General features: G+C 49.5%; 9 protein-coding genes and 1 long non-coding RNA gene across 12 annotated transcripts; 6 read left to right on the top strand and 4 right to left on the bottom strand.

Moving 5' to 3' along the window:
* Window positions 1-441: 441 nt before the first annotated feature.
* On the top strand, window positions 442-2,370 carry LOC9651608 (L-gulonolactone oxidase 3). Its single transcript, XM_002992157.2, has 2 exons — window positions 442-1,433; window positions 1,491-2,370. The coding sequence occupies exons 1-2, from the start codon at window positions 488-490 to the stop codon at window positions 2,306-2,308; spliced, it is 1,764 nt and encodes a 587-aa protein (XP_002992203.2). The 5' UTR covers window positions 442-487; the 3' UTR covers window positions 2,309-2,370.
* Window positions 2,371-3,455: 1,085 nt separating this feature from the next.
* On the top strand, window positions 3,456-5,234 carry LOC112343062. The gene has a single exon (XM_024665927.1). It carries the CDS (start codon window positions 3,456-3,458, stop codon window positions 5,232-5,234), a length of 1,779 nt encoding a protein of 592 aa, XP_024521695.1.
* A 666-nt stretch (window positions 5,235-5,900) lies between these two features.
* On the bottom strand, window positions 5,901-8,920 carry LOC9651393 (dihydrolipoyl dehydrogenase 2, chloroplastic). The gene is made up of 16 exons (XM_002992196.2): window positions 8,796-8,920; window positions 8,205-8,732; window positions 7,984-8,130; window positions 7,776-7,910; window positions 7,598-7,715; window positions 7,410-7,534; window positions 7,237-7,362; window positions 7,102-7,182; window positions 6,987-7,049; window positions 6,855-6,929; window positions 6,724-6,802; window positions 6,565-6,665; window positions 6,392-6,505; window positions 6,229-6,342; window positions 6,097-6,168; window positions 5,901-6,035 (listed from the first exon to the last, which is right to left on the bottom strand). Exons 2-16 carry the CDS (start codon window positions 8,532-8,534, stop codon window positions 5,994-5,996), a joined length of 1,722 nt encoding a protein of 573 aa, XP_002992242.2. The 5' UTR covers window positions 8,535-8,732; window positions 8,796-8,920; the 3' UTR covers window positions 5,901-5,993.
* A 48-nt stretch (window positions 8,921-8,968) lies between these two features.
* On the top strand, window positions 8,969-10,860 carry LOC9651609 (nucleolar protein 58). Its single transcript, XM_024665911.1, has 8 exons — window positions 8,969-9,478; window positions 9,557-9,767; window positions 9,837-9,899; window positions 9,973-10,052; window positions 10,113-10,143; window positions 10,206-10,292; window positions 10,408-10,563; window positions 10,621-10,860. Exons 1-7 carry the CDS (start codon window positions 9,294-9,296, stop codon window positions 10,552-10,554), a joined length of 804 nt encoding a protein of 267 aa, XP_024521679.1. The 5' UTR covers window positions 8,969-9,293; the 3' UTR covers window positions 10,555-10,563; window positions 10,621-10,860.
* On the bottom strand, window positions 9,901-10,497 carry LOC112343057. 2 transcript variants are annotated; one of them, XR_002991161.1, is made up of 3 exons: window positions 10,381-10,497; window positions 10,184-10,329; window positions 9,901-10,125 (listed from the first exon to the last, which is right to left on the bottom strand). It is a non-coding gene; the product is annotated as an uncharacterized LOC112343057 (long non-coding RNA). The 2 variants fall into 2 exon arrangements; XR_002991160.1 differs by having other exon boundaries at window positions 9,901-10,131.
* Window positions 10,861-11,259: 399 nt separating the features above from the next.
* LOC9651394 (omega-hydroxypalmitate O-feruloyl transferase) lies at window positions 11,260-12,837 on the top strand. Its single transcript, XM_002992159.2, has 2 exons — window positions 11,260-11,717; window positions 11,776-12,837. Exons 1-2 carry the CDS (start codon window positions 11,271-11,273, stop codon window positions 12,820-12,822), a joined length of 1,494 nt encoding a protein of 497 aa, XP_002992205.1. The 5' UTR covers window positions 11,260-11,270; the 3' UTR covers window positions 12,823-12,837.
* Window positions 12,838-12,891: 54 nt separating this feature from the next.
* Window positions 12,892-14,654, bottom strand: LOC9651395 (small ribosomal subunit biogenesis GTPase RsgA 1, mitochondrial). Its single transcript, XM_002992197.2, has 5 exons — window positions 13,986-14,654; window positions 13,716-13,919; window positions 13,464-13,661; window positions 13,226-13,416; window positions 12,892-13,167 (listed from the first exon to the last, which is right to left on the bottom strand). The coding sequence occupies exons 1-5, from the start codon at window positions 14,652-14,654 to the stop codon at window positions 12,996-12,998; spliced, it is 1,434 nt and encodes a 477-aa protein (XP_002992243.2). The 3' UTR covers window positions 12,892-12,995.
* Window positions 14,655-14,765: 111 nt separating this feature from the next.
* Window positions 14,766-15,738, top strand: LOC9651610 (mediator of RNA polymerase II transcription subunit 18). 2 transcript variants are annotated; one of them, XM_024665913.1, is made up of 5 exons: window positions 14,766-14,827; window positions 14,879-14,963; window positions 15,018-15,075; window positions 15,157-15,513; window positions 15,581-15,738. In XM_024665913.1, exons 1-5 carry the CDS (start codon window positions 14,792-14,794, stop codon window positions 15,687-15,689), a joined length of 645 nt encoding a protein of 214 aa, XP_024521681.1. In that variant the 5' UTR covers window positions 14,766-14,791; the 3' UTR covers window positions 15,690-15,738. The 2 variants fall into 2 exon arrangements, with proteins under 2 accessions (XP_024521681.1, XP_002992206.1); XM_002992160.2 differs by having other exon boundaries at window positions 14,879-15,075.
* LOC9651396 (aldehyde dehydrogenase family 2 member B7, mitochondrial) lies at window positions 15,705-18,023 on the top strand. The gene is made up of 11 exons (XM_002992161.2): window positions 15,705-15,893; window positions 15,958-16,100; window positions 16,168-16,318; window positions 16,372-16,601; window positions 16,665-16,754; window positions 16,816-16,989; window positions 17,039-17,176; window positions 17,241-17,378; window positions 17,447-17,508; window positions 17,568-17,845; window positions 17,909-18,023. Exons 1-10 carry the CDS (start codon window positions 15,806-15,808, stop codon window positions 17,839-17,841), a joined length of 1,488 nt encoding a protein of 495 aa, XP_002992207.1. The 5' UTR covers window positions 15,705-15,805; the 3' UTR covers window positions 17,842-17,845; window positions 17,909-18,023.
* On the bottom strand, window positions 18,003-22,423 carry LOC9651397 (probable glutamate carboxypeptidase LAMP1). Its single transcript, XM_002992198.2, has 12 exons — window positions 20,682-22,423; window positions 20,046-20,113; window positions 19,760-19,841; window positions 19,611-19,703; window positions 19,375-19,527; window positions 19,212-19,301; window positions 19,060-19,147; window positions 18,866-18,949; window positions 18,712-18,800; window positions 18,496-18,624; window positions 18,304-18,426; window positions 18,003-18,253 (listed from the first exon to the last, which is right to left on the bottom strand). The coding sequence occupies exons 1-12, from the start codon at window positions 21,804-21,806 to the stop codon at window positions 18,071-18,073; spliced, it is 2,307 nt and encodes a 768-aa protein (XP_002992244.2). The 5' UTR covers window positions 21,807-22,423; the 3' UTR covers window positions 18,003-18,070.
* Window positions 22,424-22,981: the final 558 nt, after the last annotated feature.

Raw genomic sequence — 22,981 nt, forward strand, 5'->3', positions numbered from 1 at the left:
TCTTTGATTTCTGGCCCCCCTCTCGCTGCTTAAACTCTGTCCGAGCCAGGTTCATTGATCGCGTCGCGGGGCGAGTCACTAGTGCCAGTACTGCGCTCAAGCGGGTCCTTGGAGCTCGGCTCCCACGGCTTGTACTCGGCCCCTCGGTTCCTCTTCCGTGGAGATCCTTCGCAAGACCTTTCATACCTTTAGTGCCGTGGGAGTTTTTTATTCAGTCATGCGAAGCACAAGCACGCAACCACTTCCGAGGTACTTCTTTTCTTCTTTGCTTGCTTTTCTCTGCCTTTTGCTTCTTGTTGTCGTTGTTGTTAACTTACGCTGCTCGTGGATTCGGTCGTTGTAGTGCTACAGCTGTTTTCCAGATTTACTGCTTGCATAGAAGTGGGATGTTTCTTTTGTCTTTCTTTTAATTCCTCGATATCGATCATACTTCTTGTTGAAACTATAGTCATCTGTGCTAGTTTCTACGGATCTGAAATCTCGGAAGATGTTGAGCTCTAAGTTTTCTGTCCCAATGCTGCCTCTTGCTGCTGCGTTGCTCCTTTGGGTTCTCGCGACTAATGCCATGCTTGCAGCTCCCCTTTCTCCAGTTCGCTGCGATGTTGCGACGGGGGCGTGCATGGTTTTCAACGCATATGGAACTTGGCCGGATAGGAGCTTTTGCAAGGTAGGGGAAGCAGCGTTCCCCTCCACGGAGCAGGAGCTGGTTGATATAGTCGCACATGGTGTGAAGAACAGGATGAAGATGAAGGTTGTGAGTAATTCAGCTCACAGCTTTCCCAAGTTCGCGTGTCCTGGAGGGACTTCTGGCCTTGTAATCAGCACGGCAAAATACTCCAGCAGGGTAGTGATAAACGCGAGCTCCATGACTGTAACGGCAGACAGTGGTGTAGAGCTCTCAAGACTTTTACAGGAGATCGGAAGTCATGGCCTGGCTCTTCCTTCGTCGCCTTATTGGAACGGGATTTCGCTGGGAGGGCTGTTAAGCACAGGGTCTCATGGAAGTTCCTTGATGGGGAAAGGAAGTGCTGTCCACGAGTATGTGAAAGCGATGACAATGGTCGTTCCAGCCACAGAGCAAGAAGGGTTTGCGAAAATTGTCAAGATCACTGACCAGGACGAAGACTTTATGAATGCTGCCAAGGTCTCACTCGGAGTTCTGGGGGTGATATCACAGGTGACTTTGTCACTGCAGCCGATATTCAAGAGATCAGTGACAAAGTTTGAGGCATCCGACATAAATCTGGAGAGAGAGATTCTAGAGTTTGGGAAGAACCACGAGTTTGGAGATGTCTCCTGGTATCCATCGAAGTACAAAGTCATCTACAGAGCAGACGACCGTGTTCCTGTGAGTACCAGCGGAGACGGTGTGAACGATTTCACTGGATTTCAACCGACGCTTGCCACTGCAGTTGAAGCTCAAAGAATTCTCGGTACGTACTGTTTCTGTTTGATCAAACAGTAGCGACTCAATATTCTTTTCTTTACAGAGGAAGGTTTTGAGATATCAGGTGACCACACTGGGAAGTGTGCCACTGGATTGGTGCAAACTCAAGCACTTTTCGCTACAGGGGAAGGCTTCAAGAGCTCAGGTGGAGTTTTCATTGGCTACCCGGTCGTTGGTTTCCAGCACAAGATCCAGTCCTCTGGCGGCTGCCAAGCCTCACTCTCTCGACAACTCGTCTGTCCATGGGATCCCACAGTGAGAGGCCTGTTTTACCATCAGACCACCGTCTCCATATCGGTGGACAAGATCCAGGACTTCATTACCGACGTCAAGACACTTCGAGCTTTAAATCCCGCCGCTCTGTGTGGAGTGGACCTCTACAATGGCTTCCTCATGCGCTACGTCCGAGCTTCGTCCGCATATCTGGGAAAGCAAACCGACGCAGTGGATGTGGACATAACTTACTACCGAGCTCGCAGTGGAAACACTCCCAGGCTGAACGAGGACGTCCTGGAAGAGGTGGAACAGATGGCTTTGTTCAAGTATGGAGGTCTCCCGCACTGGGGGAAGAACAGGAACATCGCGTTTGGGACTCACACGGCTGCCAAATATCCCAAGCTGCAAAAGTTCCTGGTGGTGAAGAGCAAGTTTGATCCGGATGGTTTCTTCTCGAGCGAGTGGTCCGATTTTGCGCTTGGAATCTCTGGTGGAAGTAGTAATCTTCCACACTGTGCTCTCGAGGGCGAGTGTGTTTGCTCGCTCGACTCTCACTGTGCTCCCGAGAACTATTACTTTTGTAGGCCAGGGAGAGTTTACACGGATGCTCAGGTTTGCCGCTTTGTCCCGCCTGGGACCGCCTGAAAGAATCGTATATTCCAATCCTGCCAGGATCAATGACGATCTTATCGGTGACCCTCCAAGTTTATGACCTGTGAATTTAAATCGCTACGCACTGTCTCCGGCAGTGGCGTTGATTGTGCCGGACCATGAATCCACTAAGCCGTAACCGAGAAGGATTACTTGCATCCTGTGATGAGTCTAATTTAGGTAAAGGGAATCTTTCTCAGTCTGTAAGGTTCCGAGGAAGAAAGAGAGCGTCTAACCAAGAGCTTGAGCGGCTAGCTGCTGAAAGTTGAAGAGTAGGATGGAAAATCATGAAGTAATCTTCCCCTTGCCTGTAATCGGGCATATTCAACTTGGAGCTCGTCTTATCTCGCATGGCCTCGCAGTGACTTTTGTTACCACCAATAAGCGATACTATGGACGACGCCGCAGAAGTTTTCAGGCTCGCAATCAATCCTAGAAAGATGCCAACAACACTGGGTCTGGGACGCAGTTCTTCTCATGTTCAAGCTTCGTGGCGAATTTGAGAGGTTGCTTGTAGATCATGGTTGTTGCCTGAACGCTGATTTTATCAGGGAGTGTGGCATAGTTTGGGATCCCGAAAGCCTCCTTCTGGACGTCATCTGCTACATTTCTGTTGTGCTTGTTTCAGTCTCAGGAATTGCTCGACACGTACGATTCACGTTTTTCCTGCTTCCGGAGTTCGCGTTTGTGCATACCAGCTGAAACGGCAGATGAGTTTGTTTCTTGCTTCGAGGGGCTTCCAAAGCTGCGGGCCCGTTTTCCACGTGGAGAGATCCTGGACGGCAAGGTATTCTGATGAACACATTCAGCAAGCTGGAAGCGGAGCTGTGGAAGTGATCCACAAAATGGTAAAACATTTCGTCGCTGCTGCCCTCAGATTTGAGCTCAGCCGGCAGCGAAGTTCTTAAAAATGGCTCGACAGCGTCGCATTCGGCACACTGGCTGGTTTGCAATCCATGCTTGAGGAGCTCGCAAAAGGCGAATTTTATATGGGTGTTCAGAAGCAATCTTGTGCAGAACAAACAAGAGGTGTGGCGGACACAGGCATGAACAGTTTAAGCACCTTAAATTTCTCCTAATATATTTTGCCACCCTTTTCAAGCTTTATTAGGGTTCATTTTCAAATCGGAGTCTAATGGAGATGCCATATCCTTTTGTAAGTGAACCGGCTTTGAGAAGATCAGGGGCGGCGGAAAGCAGCAGCAAGAAGCGGAGGATGGCTTGGGCCGCGACCAAGAGGTTTGCGGAGGGTAATGGTGTTGATAGGGAGAGGAACTACTACATCCCGCCGGATGGGGATGCTCAGGAGCTAATAGATGGGCTGTCCAATGGGGAGTATGTGGTTCTATATGGTGCCAGGCAGACAGGAAAGACGTCCTTGGCTTTCTACAGCATCGAGATTCTCGCGTCCAGGGGTTTCACTTGCATTTACATCGATTTTCCTGCACAGTCTTCCACCTTGTCCTCGCTGGACGATTTCTGGAAGCTCTTTACACAGCGGGTCTACGAGTCGAGTGGTGACGCGCTTCCCGCACCAGACTTTTCTGGCGTTGACAGCGAGGCCTACCTCCGCAGGTTGCTTGCGGGTGGCGATAAGGATATCATTCTAGTCGTTGACGAGGCCAACCATCTATCCCGCATCCCGAACACTTACAAGGTCTCCTTCCTTAACAACCTACGGCATCTCAAGCAGCTAGGGAGGAGTCGCCTGTTGTCGCTCTTGTTCGTTGGCACTGCTTCACTTCTAGACGACCTGATGATCGCGAACAAGTACAGGACTTGGCTCGACATAAAGCCGTCATTTTCTGGCAACGTATATTCACCCTTCTCCACGGACAGCTTGTACACATCTAAGAACTTCACAGAGGAGGAAGTATGGGAGCTCATCTCGCAGTTTGTGGCTTACAAGAAGGTGGAGGTGGAGAGGGATGTATCCAACAGCATCTTCAGGATCACAGGGGGGCGAAAGGGGCTCGTTGGTGTTTGTTGCGCGCTATTGGCAGGAGACAAAAGCATGCGAGACTTTGGGCACAGGAACTTGGGGATGTGGAGCAACTTCAAAAAGGTGCACCTGATAGAGAATGTTTTTGCAAGGCCAACGTACAACGCCATGTGGGAGAACTGCTACGCACTGGAAGGAGACGAGAAGCAACTCTTGCTCAACATGCTGCAGAAGGGCGGCAAGCTTGAGCTCCAGTGGGAGGACCCGCATTTACTCGGAACGGTCAACTTTTTGGTAGCGGAAGGAATCCTGGTGGACTCCAGCGACAGGGGTGGGTTCTCTGTGCTGCACTTTTCGTCTGAGCTGCTGCACTCTTTGCTGCTGAAGCAGATTTGCATAGAGGAAAATGATCTTCTAGTGAAGACAGGTCCCTTGCCTTTCAACAGGCTGTGGGTCATCCAGAGAACTATAATGTTGCTGGACCTGGATATTTTCCTGCAGGAGGAGTCGTGCAATGCGGATGGGAACGCGTCAGAGTATGGCCTGCAATTTGAGTTCTTTGTGAAGTTGAAGAAGGTGCTGGAGCTGGGTTACCCGTATCTCAAGTGGAAGGTCATTCCAGAGGCCACGCATGAAGAGAATTGGAGGCGGAGGCTGGATATACTCGCCAAAGACGGGGACATAGGCTGGTTTGGCTTTGAAATTCTCAGGCAAGGTTCCATGGATGACCTGATCGAACACTATAACCGAGCCAAATGGTACGCAGATGTGCATTCATGTGTTGTGTATATGATCAATTTCGTGTTGGAGGGGGAGGGGGTTGAATTCAAGGGGGAACCGGGGGGTCCAGTCACAGTTTACAACGTTTACATCCGCGGCACTGAAGCAAACATGGTTGGAGGCTGGTATGCTGATGCTGGCCACCTGGACGTCAACCTGCATCTTGCTAACGTCAGATCAACACTCACCTGGGATTAGTCTTAGAATGCTCATAAATTCTCAGAAGCCAGTGGAACGGAAAGTAATTTTTATTCCAAAAAGTAATTGATTTTCATTTTAAAATATTATGTTTTATTACAACCATGCAGATAAAATAAATGAATTACTAAAATAATCCTAGGAGTCAATGCCTATGAAAAGAAAAATTCAACTTTGACAAGCTAGCTGCATAATGGCAGATTATTTGCCCAGGGCTACAAATCAATCCAAGAATACTGTTACCACATTATTTTGCCCTTCTCATGTCATTTCCTCTTGACAAGGATCAGATTTATGTTCAAAGTGGACCTCTACAATGGCTTCCTCATGCACTATGTCCTGCATATCTGGGAAAGAAATCCGACACAGTGCCACCCTATGGCAAGATCCCCAAGACTGTCACACACCGGTAAGAAGATGAGCACATATCTATGATATCCAAGAGCTCCAACACCAATATCCAGTCCAGCCTCTAGCATATGTGATCTTGTCAATGCTCTTGCCTGGCTTGGCATTGTTAAAGGATGATCCTGGAATTGATGGAATACCTCATACATTACAAGTGATGTTGGTTAACATACAGATGTATTTTACGTGAAGAAGCAGCCTGCACAGCAGTCACACTACTGGAGCGAAGCTCAACAACACTCATCTAAAGGATTCAAGAGAGGGGAAGCTTGCAACCGATTTGCAACATATTATTGTATAAACTTCCTACAAAATTTCTAGATAACTTTCTTGAGATGGATGGATCTGAAACTAGACGGCCACTGGCTCGGGCCTCTTTGCATGCTCTCCAACCTGGGTAAATAGAAAAAGAAGATTGGATTACACGCTAAACAAAAACTTGAAGCCAGCGAACCTTGGCCGACTTGAATAACTCGTCCAAAACTTCCGAGAGGGTGGGATGCGCGTGGACGGCAAGCTTGATCTCCTGGACGATTCAACCATGTAAGAAAAGAAGAGTGTGTGAGGGAATTATCACATAGCAAACCTGGACTCTAGTTCCCAAAGCCATGGCGTTGGAAGCCTCGTGGATGAGATCAGCTGCGTGTAAGCCAATTATGTGAACTCCCAAGATTTCCCCGGTATCTTGGCGATAAATAAGCTGCAGGAATCAATTCAATCAACCGTGTTACGACGAATTATTTTATTACCTTGGCCATTCCATCGCCTTCGTTCTCGGCCAGCGCCTTTGTGTTGGCCTTGAAACTCGTCTTCGCCACGCTCACCGTGAATCCTTGCTCTTTGCCCTTCTCCCTCGCTTGAGGCTGGAACGCATGAAGTACACTGCTTACAAAAGGCGAATTCCGAGAGAATGCGTATGTACCTCAGTCATCCCAGTCATGCTTATCTCTGGATGTGTGAAGCAAGCGGCTGGTATGCTTAAATGGTTTAGGACATTGTCGTTTCCAGCAAGTCTCTCAATAACTGCAAAAGAGACACGATCACGGTCACATCACACAAAACATGTCTCTCTCGAGATTACCTGAAATGCCCTGAGCACTGGCAGCGTGAGCAAGCATCAGTTTGCCATTTGCATCGCCGATGCAGTACAAATGAGGTACCTAAAGCAAGACAAGAGTCATGTATGTAACTTGTCAAACGAAAACAACCAACCAGTTCGCCTCTCCCATCTAGCACTTGCATTCGCTCGTCGACAGGAACAAATCCTCGTTGAGTTACAACATTAACCTGTCAAACAGTGCACAAGATGAATGGATGAAACACGAAAAAAAAGTACTCTCTTACATTTTCAAGGCCTAATCCTTTTGTAAATGGTGCCCTGCCCGTTGCGATCATTGCTGCATCGACCTGGAGCAAACTCAATCCTCAGTTATTAGTCGTTTGAGAGCTGAACCGTTACCTCAAGTGTCTCCTTGGGCTCCTTCGTCTTCGTGTCGACAAGTTCTATTAAAACTGGACGCCCGTCTTTAGCTGGAGTTATCTGCATACAGATAGTTGAACATACACATGCCAAGCAAAGATGCAAAAAAGCTACCTTCTTTGCGAGCACGCCAGTGTGGAAATCAATTTTTCGAGGGTTGATCAGGAGCCTCTGAGCAAGCTTCCCGATTTCAGGATCAAAGCCTGGCATCAGTTGATCCAGAGCTTCAACAAAAGTCACCTGCACATCGCGTATTCTATAGAAAAAGGAAAGAAGAAAAACTAAACCTCGCTTCCGAGGGCAGTGTAGACGTCACTGAATTCCAAGCCAATGTAGCCACTTCCGACAATGGCAATCCAATCTGGTATCCATTCGAGCTTCAAAGCGTGGTCGCTCGTGAAAACGGTCTTGCCTGAGTGTAGTCAAGTAATAAATTCGTTTAGTGATCGATCTTAAAAAGGAGTGAAAAGCTCACCATCTATTTCAATCCCCGGTGGAACAAATGGAACTGATCCGGTAGCGATGATGATATCTTTGGCTGTGATAACTTTGTCAACATAGCCGATCTTGCCATACCTCACTTTTTGAGGTGCCTGTAGAAACACAAGCATTGTGAGAAGACACTTACGAGACAAGAACACAGAGATACTGACCACAACGCTGCCAACACCAGTCAAGATGTCCACTCCCAGAGCCTTCATAGAATTCGTGAGGTTTGCACGGATTCTGGTAGCGAGATTGTTTGCGTGATCAGCGACGGCTTGTCTGTCATAGCCCGCCGCAGCAACCTACGGAAAAAAGCGAAAGAAGAAATTCACGTAGAGCTTCCTAGAACTCGATCCAACACCAGCTAGAACTTACTTGAATCCCAAGAGCTTTGAGGTGGTGTTCGTTCTGGAGCTCACGCATGCGTCCACTCACGGCCAGGAGCGCTTTGGAAGGAACGCATCCTCGATTCACACAAGTCCCTCCAACAATGTCTGCTTCGATGATGGCGGTCTTGAGCCCCTGGACGAAGAGAAAGAGATCTCTCGCAATTCACTTCTCTCCGAGGCTAGACGCGAAGAAAAGAAGGAACTTACTTGCTCTACAGCGTGAAGAGCAGCGCCATGGCCGCCAACGCCAGCCCCGATGATGATCACATCGTAATCGAAAGGCTGCGGCCCTCCATTGGACGACGAGGCGCGAGCAGCCATGGATCGCCTGGCCCCGGATCTCGACCTCCTCGCTTGCAAGCTCTGGATCCATGGATCGGAAGCCCGGAGGCTCGCGATCTCCTTGCGGAGGCCACAGAATCCAGCGCGGCGGCCATGCGAAACCCTGGCACTGTAAGATTCCGAGCAGCAAGAAGAAGCGGCCATGGATTCCATGGCGCGCACGGCCATTGGAGCGGCAGCGGCAGCGGCAGCCATGGATCGAGCGAAAGAGAGGAAGCGCTGCGAGCGATGGCTGGGAAGAATCCGGGGCCTCTTTACATGCGAATGTGAGATCGCCTCTAAACCACACAAATTTTTTTAGGCAGTCCGCTTAAACCCTTGCCCCTGTTCGTGGTAAAATTGGGCGGAGATCGCGACTGTCGAGATGCGGCATCCGGGAGAACCGATGCTTGCCTGGAATTTTTTTAATCTCGCAAGGACACAACAAGGAAGAAAAGAAACAAAAAACACGCACACCATTTTGATTTGATTCTCCGGTCGCTCAACCACCAGGAAATCTTCCAAGTTCCAACACCAATGGAAGCTTCTTTCCGATTCCTGGCAGCACTGTGCGCGAGTTCCTCGATGATCGAATCGATCGAATCGCCAGAATATTTCGATGATCGATGAGATAGAACCCTAAAAATCAAAATGATATGGCGTTTCGTCTTGCGCCAAGGGTTCCCGACGGGGATGGAGGCGCCGCGATTCCTCGTCGTAAGTGTGTGAGATTTTGGATGCGCCCGCCAGGATTCTGGCTGGCGCCTCGAATCCTGGCAAGCTTTCCAGCAGTTTTTCCCTGGATTTTCGATTGATTGATCGATTTCGTTAGAGGGATGGTTTTGACCTAGCTATAGTTTGGTTTAATACGTAAGGCAGTTGTGCTAGCAGCACTAGATAACTGACTGCTTGCATTGTTGGAGGAAAAATTCTTTTTTTGTGTGCTCGTAGCAGAGGATAGAATTTAGGAAGACAATGGGGCATAGGAGGAAACAAGGAGAGGAGAGTTCTAGTGATAGTAGCTTATCCACAGACACCTCAAAGTCTTTCGTTTCCTCGGGTTACTCCAGCCCCGATGCGAGGAGACGAAAAAAGAGGCGACGAGAGAAGCGTGTGAGTGAGAGTGAGACGGATTACTCCTCTTCCGACGACGAAGCCAGGCAAGTGTCTAGAGCTTTTGTTTTTGCTCGAGTGGTGTGTGTTATTGTTCTATCCCATTGCAAATGCTGCTGTGACAGGAAGAGGGAGAGGAAAAAGCAGCGACGTAAACGAAGGCAAAAACGAGAGCACCACCGAGCTCACAGAGAAAAGAGTAGCGGCGAGAAGAAGAGGAGGAAAGAGAGGCATGAGCCGAGGAGGCCGAAGAAATCTCGCAAGCAGCAGCATCACGAGACGGAGGATGACGAGGAGCACGGATCAAACAAGGCAGCTACGCAAGCCAAGCTCCAGGTAATTTGATCTTGCGTTTCGTAGCGAAGGTGTAAATGGTTTCCTCTTCTTTTCATTTTCGATGCAAAGGTCACGATGGAGGCACGAGAGCAAGAGAAAAATCTCATCTATCAAAACGCTCAGCTCGCAAAGGTAAATCAAAGTAAACTTTTATTTCTTTTGCAAGGACAAACTTTACATAGCCACTGACGAATAATGTGAGCAGGCCAGGCTGAATGGAGAGCTGCGAGAAGTTCAAGCCCAGCAAGCCAAAATGCAAGATATGTACGGAGCAATCGACTGGAGGTAACTTCACGGAAGAAAAACCTTTCAGTGCTTGCTCTTGATTTTTTCAATTGTCTCCAGAGCCCGGAAAAAACTGAGACTTGAGAAAAAGGTAAGTACGCATTGTGTTGCAAAACAAACCAAAATCTTACGCGGAACTCTTCTCATTTCCAGAAACTAGAACGAAGTGTAGCCGCGGGTAAGAAGCTGGCACAGATTGAAGAGGAGGAGAGTGCTCGCATGGATGCCTTCCGGGTTGCGGTGAGCGCCTTGACTTCCCTCTTCTCTCGTCTTTGCGCTGCCAAAAAAAAAAGTGTCGAGATTGGAGAGATGCGTTTAGGATTAATACATGTCGTTTGTGATGGTTGCATGGAAGCTGGGCTTGCCGACTGCTGAAGCCCAGCGTCAAGCCGAATGGAGGGCCGAAGCTACCCGCGCCTTGTCGTCACAACAAGAGCCTCCTCCTCCTACGCCGTCCAAGCCTCCCAAAAAAGCCATTATCGGGCCTCAACTCCCTCGTTGATTTGAAAAGGTTCGTTGCTCATTCTCACTCGTTTTTTTTCATGGCTCATCTGAGTTTTCATCGCAGGTCGTCTCGTCCAACTGGTGGTAGAATTTGTTATCAGCGAGCAACAACGAAACAGAGTGGGTGTCTTACCATCTTAAAGTTCCCCGGCACCGAGAAGCAGCGTTCCTCTAGAGCAAAGGATGTAACTGCTTGCTTGCTTGCTTGCTCCACAGGCTGAGATAAAATAACGCTGGAAGCACGATCCGTGCGGAAAATTCTTTCACCAGATAAATCTTCAATCATTCATCCATTCGCATTTAATCGCTTTTGCTCAATTGCTTTTGTTCGCACCAACGGAGAACTGCCACAAGGATCATAACAAGAAGGAAACTACAAGATTGCACCAACCTCGAGGCTATAGAGTCGTAGCCATGTCTTGGAACGCAGTATCACTCAGAGGGCCCATGTAAAATTTGTCACTCGGTCTTAAAGGAGCACCAAGTTTTAGAGTTGCAGCAAAAGACTTTTCCCTGGCTTTTAAAAGCTGTAGTTTCGAAGTTGCGAGCTGCAAAAACGCGATCAAAAGAATCTAAACACATCCATACCTGGCAGTGTGCGTTTTGATTGTCTTAATAGCCATCGTCCACACTGCAAGGAAACGCTTCTCTGTGCTGCTTCCTTTGCCTCATTCCCACCTCCTCAAGGAGCTCAGCGTCTCAGAGTTCAGAGGTATGGCTCTACAGGCGACAGCAGCACTCCAGAAGTCCGAAATTAACGTCGAAGAGCTTTGCCTGGTTGCTCCTGCTCAAGCCACTGACGATCAGCCGCTCTACCTCTCCAATTACGATCAGCAAGTCCTGTTTAACCTCGAGTCTGTGTACTTCTATCCCCCGTCACCGCACAGGAGCGCTGAGAATGTTGTCGACGTGCTACGAGCCGCACTGAGCAAAGTTCTGGTCCCATACCACTTCATGGCTGGAAGGCTGAGAATGAACGCCCGGGAGAAACGTGTCGAGGTGGATTGCAACCGAGCAGGAGCACTTTTCGTCGCAGCCACCACCAATGTCACACTCGCAGATCTTCAAGACGGTCCGACTTTGGTCGGTCTTCTCAAAGATTTCATTCTTCACTCGCCCGCCTCGCACCAAGTTTCCGATGCCCCGCTTCTCACACTCCAGGTGCCTGCTTTCTCTTGCATACTAAGCTTCTTGAGCTCATCAAATACTGCTTCCTCAGGTGACCAAGTTCAAATGCGGAGGCTTTGTCGTTGGCATTTCGAGAAACCACGCTCTCGTTGGCGGAGCTTCGGGGGACGACTTCCTTGCAAACTTAACCGCTGCTGCAAGAGGACAAGAGTTCCCAGTGAAGCCGGTAGCGGATAGGAGGTTGCTCAAAGCCAGAGATTTACCCAATCCCAGCTACGAGCACTTCGAGTATATGAAAGTTGACCAAGTACCCCAGGACAGCTACTTCACGACTCCCAATTCACTGTCTCAACTGAAGCTGAATGGTAACTTTGGAGCACACTTTGGACTGTGGAAAACCTTCAATTTTCCCACCGAAGTGCTGAATTCTCTGAAGGCCCAAGCTCTAGCAGACGGTTTGCTGTCCAGGTGCACAACATTCGAAGCGCTCGCCACCAAAGTCTGGCAAGCCCGAACCCAGGCTCTAAGCATGGATGCTGATCAAACTTCCAACTTGGTCTTTGTTGTCGACAGCCGAAAGGTACTGACTCCATCTCTTCCGGTAGGATTCACTGGCAACACCCTCAGCTTAGCCTGTGCCAGAATGCCACCTCGAGATCTAGCTGAGAAACCGTTCTCGGCCTGTGTCAAGGAAGTCCAAGTTGCCAAAGCCAGAGTTACGGACGACTACGTGAGGTCTGCAATCGACTGGCTGGAGCTGAATCACGCTGTCCCGGCTGTTAACAGTGGCATCTACCTTTCGTCCTGGGCGAATTTTTCCTTCCACAAAGTCGACTTCGGCTGGGGACCTCCCAGCCACACACTCTTCATCCCCGGCGAGAGAGGCAACAACTGCGTTATTTTCCTTCCCAGCAAGCAAGGCCTCGATGTCTGCCTCGCTCTAGAACCGCATCAAGCATCGGCCTTCCAAAACTGCACAGGAAGTATCCTGAAATGGCCACCACCACCTCCCCGTTCCCGTGCCGAAAGCTATGCGACACAACAACGAGCTGGAACCGGTAACCAAGCACGTTACTACTCCACTTCTAGTAATATCATAGGTGCCTTGAGAAAGAACTTAAAAAGATGGCGAATCTGAAAAGTCGCATGTGACAAAAAGCTGTGGAAAGGAAAAAGAATAATCCACTCACAACTATATGCTTTGAGGTAGCGCCAAAAGACCAGGACGGATTTTAATCGTATAGAATTCCCTGGAAACTGACATCCATAAGCCGGAGCACTGTAGGACATGGTCCAAAGATAAGCTACCGTCTAGACGGCAGCATCTGCATTCTCCAGCTCATCGAGCTCCCTCTGTTCGTCTCTTTGCTCCCGAACATCACTATCAACCATTTGCCGAACTTGTCTGCGAGACGTTCTTCGATGTTTCTTTAGCTCAAGCATTGGTTCGGCCTGCTTAACTCCGGATTCTCTTACCTTGAACCTGCAACCAGCCAAATTCCAGAGTTCAACATAACGAGAACCATCGAAAACAAATTTACCTCATGTCATTTTCTTGCTTTGTGCCAAAGACCGCTTTCTCGTGTTCTTCTCGTTTGTGAACTTCATTCCACAATGAAACGTAATATGGATATCTTTCCCAGTCACCACCCACTACACAATCCGGTTCCGATATATGCTGGCAATCTGCAAATCCGCAGCTAAACTCGCTCTTCTCCAGGCGCGCCCGCACCTACAAAAACTTTTGCATCACGATAAGAAGAAGCTGAACAAAAATACCTCGGGGAAAAGCGATGCTAATGAGTTACTCGTCACCATTGACAAGTTGGGATAGCTGAAACCTGGAGTATCAGCGAGCATAGCCCCTCTAAATGGCAGATGCAAGAGAGAAACGTGCCGCGTCGTGTGTCGTCCGGATCCAGTTCGATACGACACCTCATTTACGCGAATGACTTCATCGTCAACTTCGTCTAGTGCCTGTACACGCGACAATTGCAGTTAGCATCAGACGAACTTCGAAGGTATACAGACCTGGATGTCATCTGGTGGAAGGCAAGACCTTCCGCGTAGAAAATTGATCAAGCTCGATTTTCCGACTCCACTTGGGCCAAAAACGACTGATGTTTTATCTTCGAGGAGAGGAGCCATGTCATGAAGCCCCATACCAGTCTCTACACTGCATATGTATGGTTTATATCCCCACTCCGTCAGCCGCTTCTCCCAGCTATCTTTCATCTGAAAACTAAAAATGATCCTTCTATCAGCTTTGCAGAAGCGAAAAGAAAGAAATAAAACGGGTACCTCCTGAGTAACAAGATCCGCCTTGTTGAGCACCACTGCTAGAGGTATTCCAGTCGACTCGGCTTCGACTAAGAACCTATTCAGTATCACAGGATCCAAGCGCGGCCTATCGAGTGAGAACAGCACCAGTAACAAATCAACATTAGCCACTGGTGGATCCGAAGTCTCGGATCGTCTCTGTAAAACATCTTCAATCATCCCGCGTTTGTCTGTCCAATCTATTCCAGAGACTAAAACACTATCACCGACCATGACTCTTCTCCTGATCTTCTTGAGAAGTGCTCTCACCACGCAAAGAAGCTTAATCCCCGCTCTAAAGCCCTCTTCTCGCAAGCCATCGTCGAGCGCTCCAGCTCGTTCCACCACGACAGTCATGAAATTCGCCTGCGCCGATGTTACCTGCCCGACTGCTCGATCCTCAGTTGAAAGACTGTCGAATCGCTTCACATCGGGCAATGTCGTTACATCACGCACCTGCTGATTCCACTGGCGAGACACTTGCTTGGAATCGCCCCGCCGCTGCCGATCCCACTGCTTGTGGAGCTGCTTCCTGGCCGGACCGTGCGCATTCTTCCTGCCGCATCGCACCACCGGCAGCCGCTGTGTCGCGAAGCCTAGACCTAGAACACACGACGAACGCCTCAAGGCGCCAATCTCCTTGAGCTCCATTGCTCAAGAACCCTAAAAACAGAGCGCTTCTTTTGCCCTAAACTATTTTCTTTTTGGGCGCCAAAACCAAAGGTAAATGGGGGAATTGGTGCCCTAAAATCAAAGGTTTAGGGTTTCTGGGCCCGAGGGAGGGAAAAATGGAATGCGTTGTGCAAGGGATCATCGAGGCTCAGGTTTGTTCTTCGATTCCAATCAAGCAATCGATCGATTGACAATCGCCGCAGCACGTAGAAGCTCTGGATGTGCTGCTGCAAGGCCTGTGCGAGGGACAGCGCGAGGCTGTCAAAACCCACGAAATATGCCTCAAGAGTAAGCCGATTTCCTCTTTCGCGGATTCTAGAGCTTTGGAATCTCTTGAAACAGGCACCGTGGCTTCGGAGCTCCATCTACTGTGTGATCTCTCCAAGCGACCTCACATTTGGTATGTTGTTTCTTCTCCTCGCAAGAAGTAAGAAGTAGAAGTTACTCATTCTCAGTTTCTTTGTTTTCTTCCTTCCTCGAGGACTGTGAAGCACATAGGAGGAGCAATGAGAGGCACTGGTGCCGAGCAGCTGCCCGCCTTGGTACGCAACATTGTGGAGTCCAAGATGAGCAACAATGCGCTTCGTTTCTTCTACGCCGTTGGCTACAAGATGGACTACGAGCTTCTCCGCGATGGTTTTGCGTACCGCTTCCAGAGAGCCTTCCCGATCACGGTCACGGTAACTTCAGTGTGTAGGCTTCCCAAGCAGCACTCGATCGACGAAGCGACACCCGTCACTCCAAACATCCAGCTCGTCGAGGTTACGGCTCCCGCTACCGCTGACAACTTTAGCGATGTTGTCCCGGCAATCTCCTCCTTTGCCGAGCACCTCTCCCCGTAAGCTTTCGTTTCTTCGTTTCCTTTTCCTTTTCTTTGTTTTGTCATCGCTGACAAACTTAGCCAGGCTTGTAAATTTGTCCAAGCCTGGAAGCTTTGCAGGGATCGTTTCCACGGCCTCCACGGCGGCGGCGTCATTGCTTTCGCGAAGTGACAGGCTTGAGCATCGCGTTTGAATCATTGCAAAGATATTTGGTTATTATAACGCGCTTTAACATACATACACATACATATCGACGGTCTAGCTATTTAAGTTGGCGTAGGGTAAGCTTTTTTTAGAGAGGAAGGAGCGATGGAGTTTTTGAGCCGGGATAAGCTCAAGGAGACGATCGAGCACAAGCAGCTCTTCATCGACGGCCAGTTCGTGGATTCGGCGTCAGGTTTGGAGCTTTTCGTGTTTCCTTGCGTTTCTTCTTCTTGGATCCTACATCTTCACAATTTCAGGGAAGAAATTCGCGGCTTTTGACCCGAGTACTGGAGAAACGATCGCAGATGTTGCTGAAGGCGATGAACGGGACGTGGATCTCGCCGTCCAAGCCGCTCGCAAGGCTTTCGAGGAGGGTCCATGGCCTCGTCTGGCCGGAGCTGTAAGTAGCATTTCTGGATGAGAGAAAGCTGATTCCTTTCGTGGTCTTTTTCTTTTTTGCTTTGCAGAAGAGGGGCAAGATCCTGGCCAAGCTTGCTGACTTGATGGAGGCCAAGATCATGGATCTTTCCACCTTGGAAACCCTCAACAACGGGATGCCGCTACAAGCGACCATGTTCATGACGAATGCAGCCATCGACGTTATACGATACTACGGAGGTCTCGTCTCTCCGTCCTTCCAGTTCTTGGCGAGTCCTGATAGTTCCTTGTAGGCTGGGCCGATAAGATCGCGGGAAAGACTCTCAAAGGTGACGGGGATGTGCACGCCTACACGTTGTACGAGCCGGTCGGCGTTGTGGGAGCTATCGTTCCCTGGAACTTCCCAGTTTATCTTCTCGTGTGCAAAATCGCTCCAGCTCTCGTCTGCGGCAACACCATGGTTGTGAAACCTTCGGAACAAGCACCTCTCACTGCACTGTGGATTGCGAAACTTGCGCTCGAGGTAAGGAAAAGATGGTATTCTGGGAGGCCCTGTTTTAACTTTGAGTTTGGTCCTGTTTTCTAGGCTGGAGTACCAGCCGGCGTGCTGAATATCGTTCCAGGATTCGGTCCCACAGCGGGAGCCGCGATTGCACGACACATGGACATCGATAAGGTACATAGAAAGTAGTTTTCCTTGGCTGTTTTCCAGGATCTCATACAACAATCTTTTGCAGTTGACCTTTACCGGATCGACCAACGTCGGAAGGCTTGTGATGAATGATGCTGCAAGCAGCAACCTGAAGCAGGTTACGCTGGAGCTGGGTGGGAAGTCACCCTTCATCATCTGCGAGGACGCAAACCTGGAGGTTGCTGCCTTCTTTTCACATCTGGCCATATTCTTCCACCAGGTAAGAACTCGCAACTGACATTACATGACTCATTGTTTACGCTTTTCAGGGACAAGTTTGTCTCGCGGGGTCCAGAGTGTTCGTCCACGAGAGCGTGTACGATGCCTTCATTGAAAAGGCAGTGGCGATGGCCAAGCGGCGAGTTATTGGTGATCCGTTGAAGATCGAAGTCGAGCATGGCCCCCAGGTGTGTTTTATCTTTGTGATGATGGTTCTACACCGCCTCACGTATGTGCTCGTATGTGTTGCAGATCAACCAAGCTCAGGCTGACAAGATCTTGAGCTACATCGAAAGCGCTCACGCTGAAGGAGCTCGTCTCGTGACTGGAGGAAAGCGTATTGGTGACAAGGGATTTTACATCGAGCCGACCATTTTTGCTGACGTTACGGTAATATCTTTCTCGTGATTGTTTCAACCTCCTTGACTGACTCCTGACTTGTCTCTTCCTTTTTACAGCAATCAATGACGATAGCGAAAGAGGAAATCTTCGGCCCTGTCCTCTCTGTGCTCAAGTTCAAGTAAGTCCCTACTTGTGAGTTCTTTTTTGTTCATTCTACTTTCTTCGTCATTCCTTTAGGACCCTGGACGAGGCTGTCAAGCTCGCCAACAGCACGAGCTATGGTCTGGCAGCTGCAATCTTCGCGAAGGACATCGACACGGTGAACTTCCTGTCGAGGTCGATCAAGTCGGGGATTGTCTTCGTCAACTCGTACTTCAGTGCTGGACCGGGAATCCCATTCGGAGGCTACAAGATGAGCGGAATCGGCCGGGAGAATGGATACGAGGGGCTCCTGCCATATCTCCAGACCAAGTCCGTGGTCATGCCACTGGCAAACTCGCCATGGCTTTGAGAGGGTGAGTGCATTCATTTTGGTTTAGCTATCTTCATGTCACGTAAAAGTATGAATCTCTTTCCAGGAACTCTCGACTCAGAGCCGCTTAACAAAGCCTCAGATCTTTTTTTCTTCCATACCATGTGACCTTTTGCTTTCGACATTAATAAACCACCAGAGACTCTCGAGCGAGCTTTCTACATTGATGAGATGAGCGAAAGATTTACAGTGTTGTTTGGTCCCTTTCTTATGTTAACTCTCCACGCAAAACTAGCGTAGCGCGCTCTAAAACCCTGGACACCCTCCATATTTGATGCTGGACCGCATCCCACTTGTCTGGATTTGTCGAGCCAGAGGCCTCTACAATCGCATCGAGCACAGCGGGGAAGGCTTCTGACTGATAGCCATTGTTTTTGGATGGTCCGTAAATCTGGAAACCAAAACAGTTGGATCGCTTGATTAAGAAGACTAAAAGCTTACCAAGTGCTTGTGCCATGTTCTTCCGGGAATGCCACCTTCCTCCAGAAAAGCACGCTCGGCCAGCATCAACCTGTCGTTTAATGTTCTCCTCGGAAGCAACAAGGATATCTCTCTCTCCAGTTTCTTCACAAAACCAACCAACAGAGAAATCAGTGAGATTTTAAACTAAGTGTGGAGCGTGACTAGAAAAACCTTGGAGTCGTGACCGGCTTGCTTGGCCCCCTCGACAAAACTCGCCAGCGACGTACGCAGCGGCGACGCTGTTACGTTGTGCGGTGCTTTGGCTGCTCGCAGTGCATCTTCCACCGCGTTTCCATACACCTGCATTGCATGGATCCAGCCAGAATGGCACAAACGGGTCACATCGATTGCGCTAGCCAGCAAGCAACAAAAAGAGTCTTAAAGAACCTGTGCCTGCGTTGCATAAGAGCCATAGTTAAATGGCAGAACGAGACAATCCGCGAGGCGTAGAGCCATCAATCCCCATATCGACGAAACTGCAAAGCTTGCAATAATATAGGAACGCTTTCGCAAGAGAGAGTTAAATATAATCACAGCTCACCGGCTACATGCCGATGGAACAACGGGTCTCCATATCGCTTCATCCAGTCGTAGTTGTCATACAGCGAATGATACACTGGATAAGCTGCACACACACACAGAGAGAGACAAGCGAAAGCGCGAGCGTAAGCACTTTAGGAGACAGAAAACTTTTGCATCGATCTCACGAAAAAGATAACCTGAGAGAGTTCATACATTTCCCAAAGTACATGTCAACAGCTGGAACACCAGCGCGCTGAAGGAACGCAACGAAGTCAGAGTCTGTGCCTCCCAGCCTGTCAACCTGCGGAAAAAGATGTTACATCTCATCGCCATTTGCACAGACTATTCCACAAAATTTCACGTACCGTAGGAGAGGATTTTCCTCCTCCTCCAATTGGGCTTCTAGAGGCCCAAGAATCATAAACAGAGCCACGCCCCGTGTCAGGGTCCCCCACCTGTTGTGTCAAGAAACACACGAATCCCGAGTTAGATACAAGCTTAGCTTTTAGCCGGCATTAGCTTAGCCACCTCTTTTGTCACGTCCACCAGCAGATCATCGAGCTGTGGCGTTGCTCCAGCGAAGAAACCGGGACCGCTCACAGCGCAGTCGACGTTGAGGTACGCGACTGCTCTTGCTCCGAGAAGGTCCAAGTTCTCTTCCACCCATTCAGTCGATCCAACCTGGAAGAGTACAGGGGACAGTACGTTATCAATGCGACGCGTTCGAAAGCGATGTCTAGATGGAGATGTTGATTGTAACTTACGGAGCCAAACTCTTCTGCGTCCCAGCTCGCCAGAACAATCGTCCGGCGTGGTTTCCACCCGGCTCTCACAAGCCTTCCAAGCCTGGAAGCTATCTACAACCAGCAAAGTCAGCTTAAAAGCAATATGCTGGAAAAGAAAAAAGGATTACCTCGAGCAATGCTGCGGTGCCGCTGTTTGGATCCACAGCTCCAAAGGTCCATGCGTCGCGATGGTTTCCCAGTAAGATAAACCTGGCCAAAACACACAAGCACACACACACGCACGGGTCAGTGACGTGTAAGCGAGAATGGCCACAAGGATATGATCCAAAATGCTCAATCACATGAATCCCTTTACAAGAAAAGTTCAGTACAACACACACTACTCCCTCGCAGCCCAAGGAGCAGAAAAGAAAGACACCAACAAAAAGAAGGTGAATCAACTACTTTGTGTACCTGTCCGGCTCTTCGTATCCTTTGATGGCACCCAACACATTCCGAATAGAAGCCAGTGTTTGATTTGCCTGCGATGAAAGCCAGAAACAACAAACGTCACCAAAGATTTCCACTTTGCTATCAAGGCACGTAGGCCGCTTTCCAGATCCTGACATGCAAGCAATTTGTCCCTACAAATCATCCGGATGGAATACTTGACAAGACCCGCACTCCTCGCTCTCTCTCTCTCTCTCTCACACACACTCACTGCTCGATCATACATTGACGTGACAAATCATTCCACCCCCTCCAATGCCGTGAAAAAGCTGGGAAGAAAAAAAAAGGAACCAAGAATCTCTATCCCTGCGAGCGATCGCGAGCGACGCAGCCAACTTCTCTACGAGTCCAATCTCGCACAGTAAAAATTCCACTTAAAAAGAGAATTTCCTCTCCCCCACCAATCACACAGACTCGTGCACACTCTCTGATCACAGACTTTTCAAGCGTGCCCCACAGTCACAGCTAAAGAACTCTGGAAGAAAAAAAAAAAAAAGAAAAAAGAGGAAGAAAAACACGCCACTAGCGAAGTAAAGCAGTGGTCAAGAACAACCAAGCAGGGAAGAAGAAACACTTGCAAGAAAAGTGTAAGTTACTCACAACGTAATGAAAGCGTAGCTTTGCCGGTCCTCGTCCAGTCCTGTACTCCATCGCAAATCCTCCTCGCCATCCTCGCGGAGCAACTTTACCACCCAAGCTCTCGAGGATGGGCCGAGCATCCCGAGCGGAGATTGGCAGCGATGGAATCGTCGGCAAGCCAGCTCGCGACTCTGGAATCCTCTCGGCATTGGCGGTGCTGCTCGGCCATCCAGGCGTGAGCGGGTCTCCATTGCCTTGAAAGACGGTACCTCTTTGGACGCCAGTGGGAGTGAGCCAGCTCGAGTCGGGGAAGTATCCTTGCGTTTGATTAGCAGCGTAATCGCCCGGGTCGGAAAAGATGATAGCCGCCACCGCGCCTCTCGAGGCGGCGTTCTCCACGATATCTCCGCGGAAGATCTGGCCATAGCGAGCGAGAACGATGGCTCCTCTCACGTCCACGCCGAGCAGCTCCAGCTCTTGGTAGTCCTCGCTACGTCCATAGTTGACATAGACCACCTCGCCTTGGACGTCGCCGGATGGAGAGTAAGCGTGGTAGGAGCTGATCACTGCTGCTGGACCGCCACCGCCACCATCGCCCCCTCCGGGATCCTCCTCCCGGAGCGAGAGCTCTAGCTTGAGCGAGCCATCCGGATGGAGGAGCGAGAGGTTGCGCTCCACCGGGTAGCTGAGGAGCACACTGTAATCGGCGAAGTGTGGCGCGAGGCCATAGCTCTGGAGCGCCGAGAAGACATACTCGGCGGTGGCGAAGTCGCGAGGGAGGCCGGCGACGTGCGGGTGGCGAGTGAGCTCGCGGAGGTGGCGATCCACGGTGGTGTTGCAAGCCAGGTCGAGGAAGGCGGCGTGGAAGCGCTGCGAGGAGATGGATTCGCGGCGGCGGGACCAGGCGGAGAGGGAGCGATCGATCAGAGTCGCGGAGAGGGCGATGAGAATTGCGCCGAGGAGGATGAAGAGCGCGTTGAGGAGGCAGTGGCGGAGGATTTGCTTGTGGCGGGCTTGCCTGATCCGGCACAGAGGCGATGTGGTGCTGCTGGAAGGATCCTCCTCCATGTCGAGAGGGATGAGACCCGAGCGCGCCAAGGCGTGGTGGCCATTCTCCTGTTTCGCCCACCAATGTGTGTTCCACATCTCCAAGAAAAGAAGAAGATCACCACCGCCCTTCTTCGTCTTCTTCCTCGCGATTTTTTCTTCTTCTCTGCCTTGAGAATCAATCACAAGAACGCTCCTTCTTGCCTAGAGGAGGGTCGATCAAGGGAGAAGAGACTCTGATCCTCACAAACTCTTCTAATCATCGAGAATTCTCTCAAAGAGGGAAGGAAAGAGCTCGCTCCAGTCTCTTCTTCTCTTTTAGAAATGGCAGTGGTACGAAAAGGAAGGGAGGCATGCATGAAAGACAAGCGCATAAAAACGCACCCCAAAAATAAGAAATCTCTCAAGGCTGCAATCGAATCGCCAAAGCAAAGCCAAGCAATTCAATGCCAGCCTTCGATCTCTCTCTCTTCTCACCCTAATCTAATCCCTTCCTTCCCTCCTCGCGATCGAATTGCAAAGAGCAAAGAGAGGATCAAGCACACCAGATTCTTCTAGAATCTCGCAGAGAAATGCAAACCCTAGGAGCGCCAAGCCCTCGCCATCGCCAATCTCTCTCTCTCTCTCGCTTGGACACAAGGTGGAAGAAGAGGAGGAAGAACACAAGGCGCAACTAGGAGCAAAGTAAATTTCGTTTTCACCGTATAGCTGGTTTATTCCCTTTTTTATAACCCAGGGCGCCGGGAGGGAAAGTGAAAGCATTGCCCGCCCCGAGGTAAAAAACAAATCCGGTTTTCTCACACGCGCCTTACCTGGCGGCAGCACGGCGCCGGCCGGCGGTTAAAAACGCTGCCAATTTAAATGAGCCTTTTATCACGGCTTATGATGGAAACCTGCGAATCAATCAGCCCTAAATCATATCAAAACCATTGGAATTGGAAACGTAATGATATTGGATCAATCGATTTCCTGTATGGTTGTTGAAGGTTCAACATCAACGTGTCTTTTGCTAGATTAAATTTTTATTTGGGGGTGTCATGGGTGGCGGGAACAAGCGTGAATGAATGTGATCCTTTCTGTCTCAAACAACAACGATCAAAGAAAAGAATATTCACATTTCAACAACAGCGGCGTTTGATGTAGTTTGGCTTCACACACGACGTTACACTGTATTTTTCCTCACAAATTTTATAAAAAAAAAGTAAAAAAGTGAAAAAAGTAAAAGAGTTTCTTTCTACATTTTTTACCAAAGCCAAATCTAGCTACGCCATCTA

The sequence above is a fragment of the Selaginella moellendorffii genome, unplaced genomic scaffold (genome assembly GCF_000143415.4).
Source record: "Selaginella moellendorffii unplaced genomic scaffold, v1.0 SELMOscaffold_130, whole genome shotgun sequence".
NCBI lineage: Eukaryota > Viridiplantae > Streptophyta > Lycopodiopsida > Selaginellales > Selaginellaceae > Selaginella > Selaginella moellendorffii.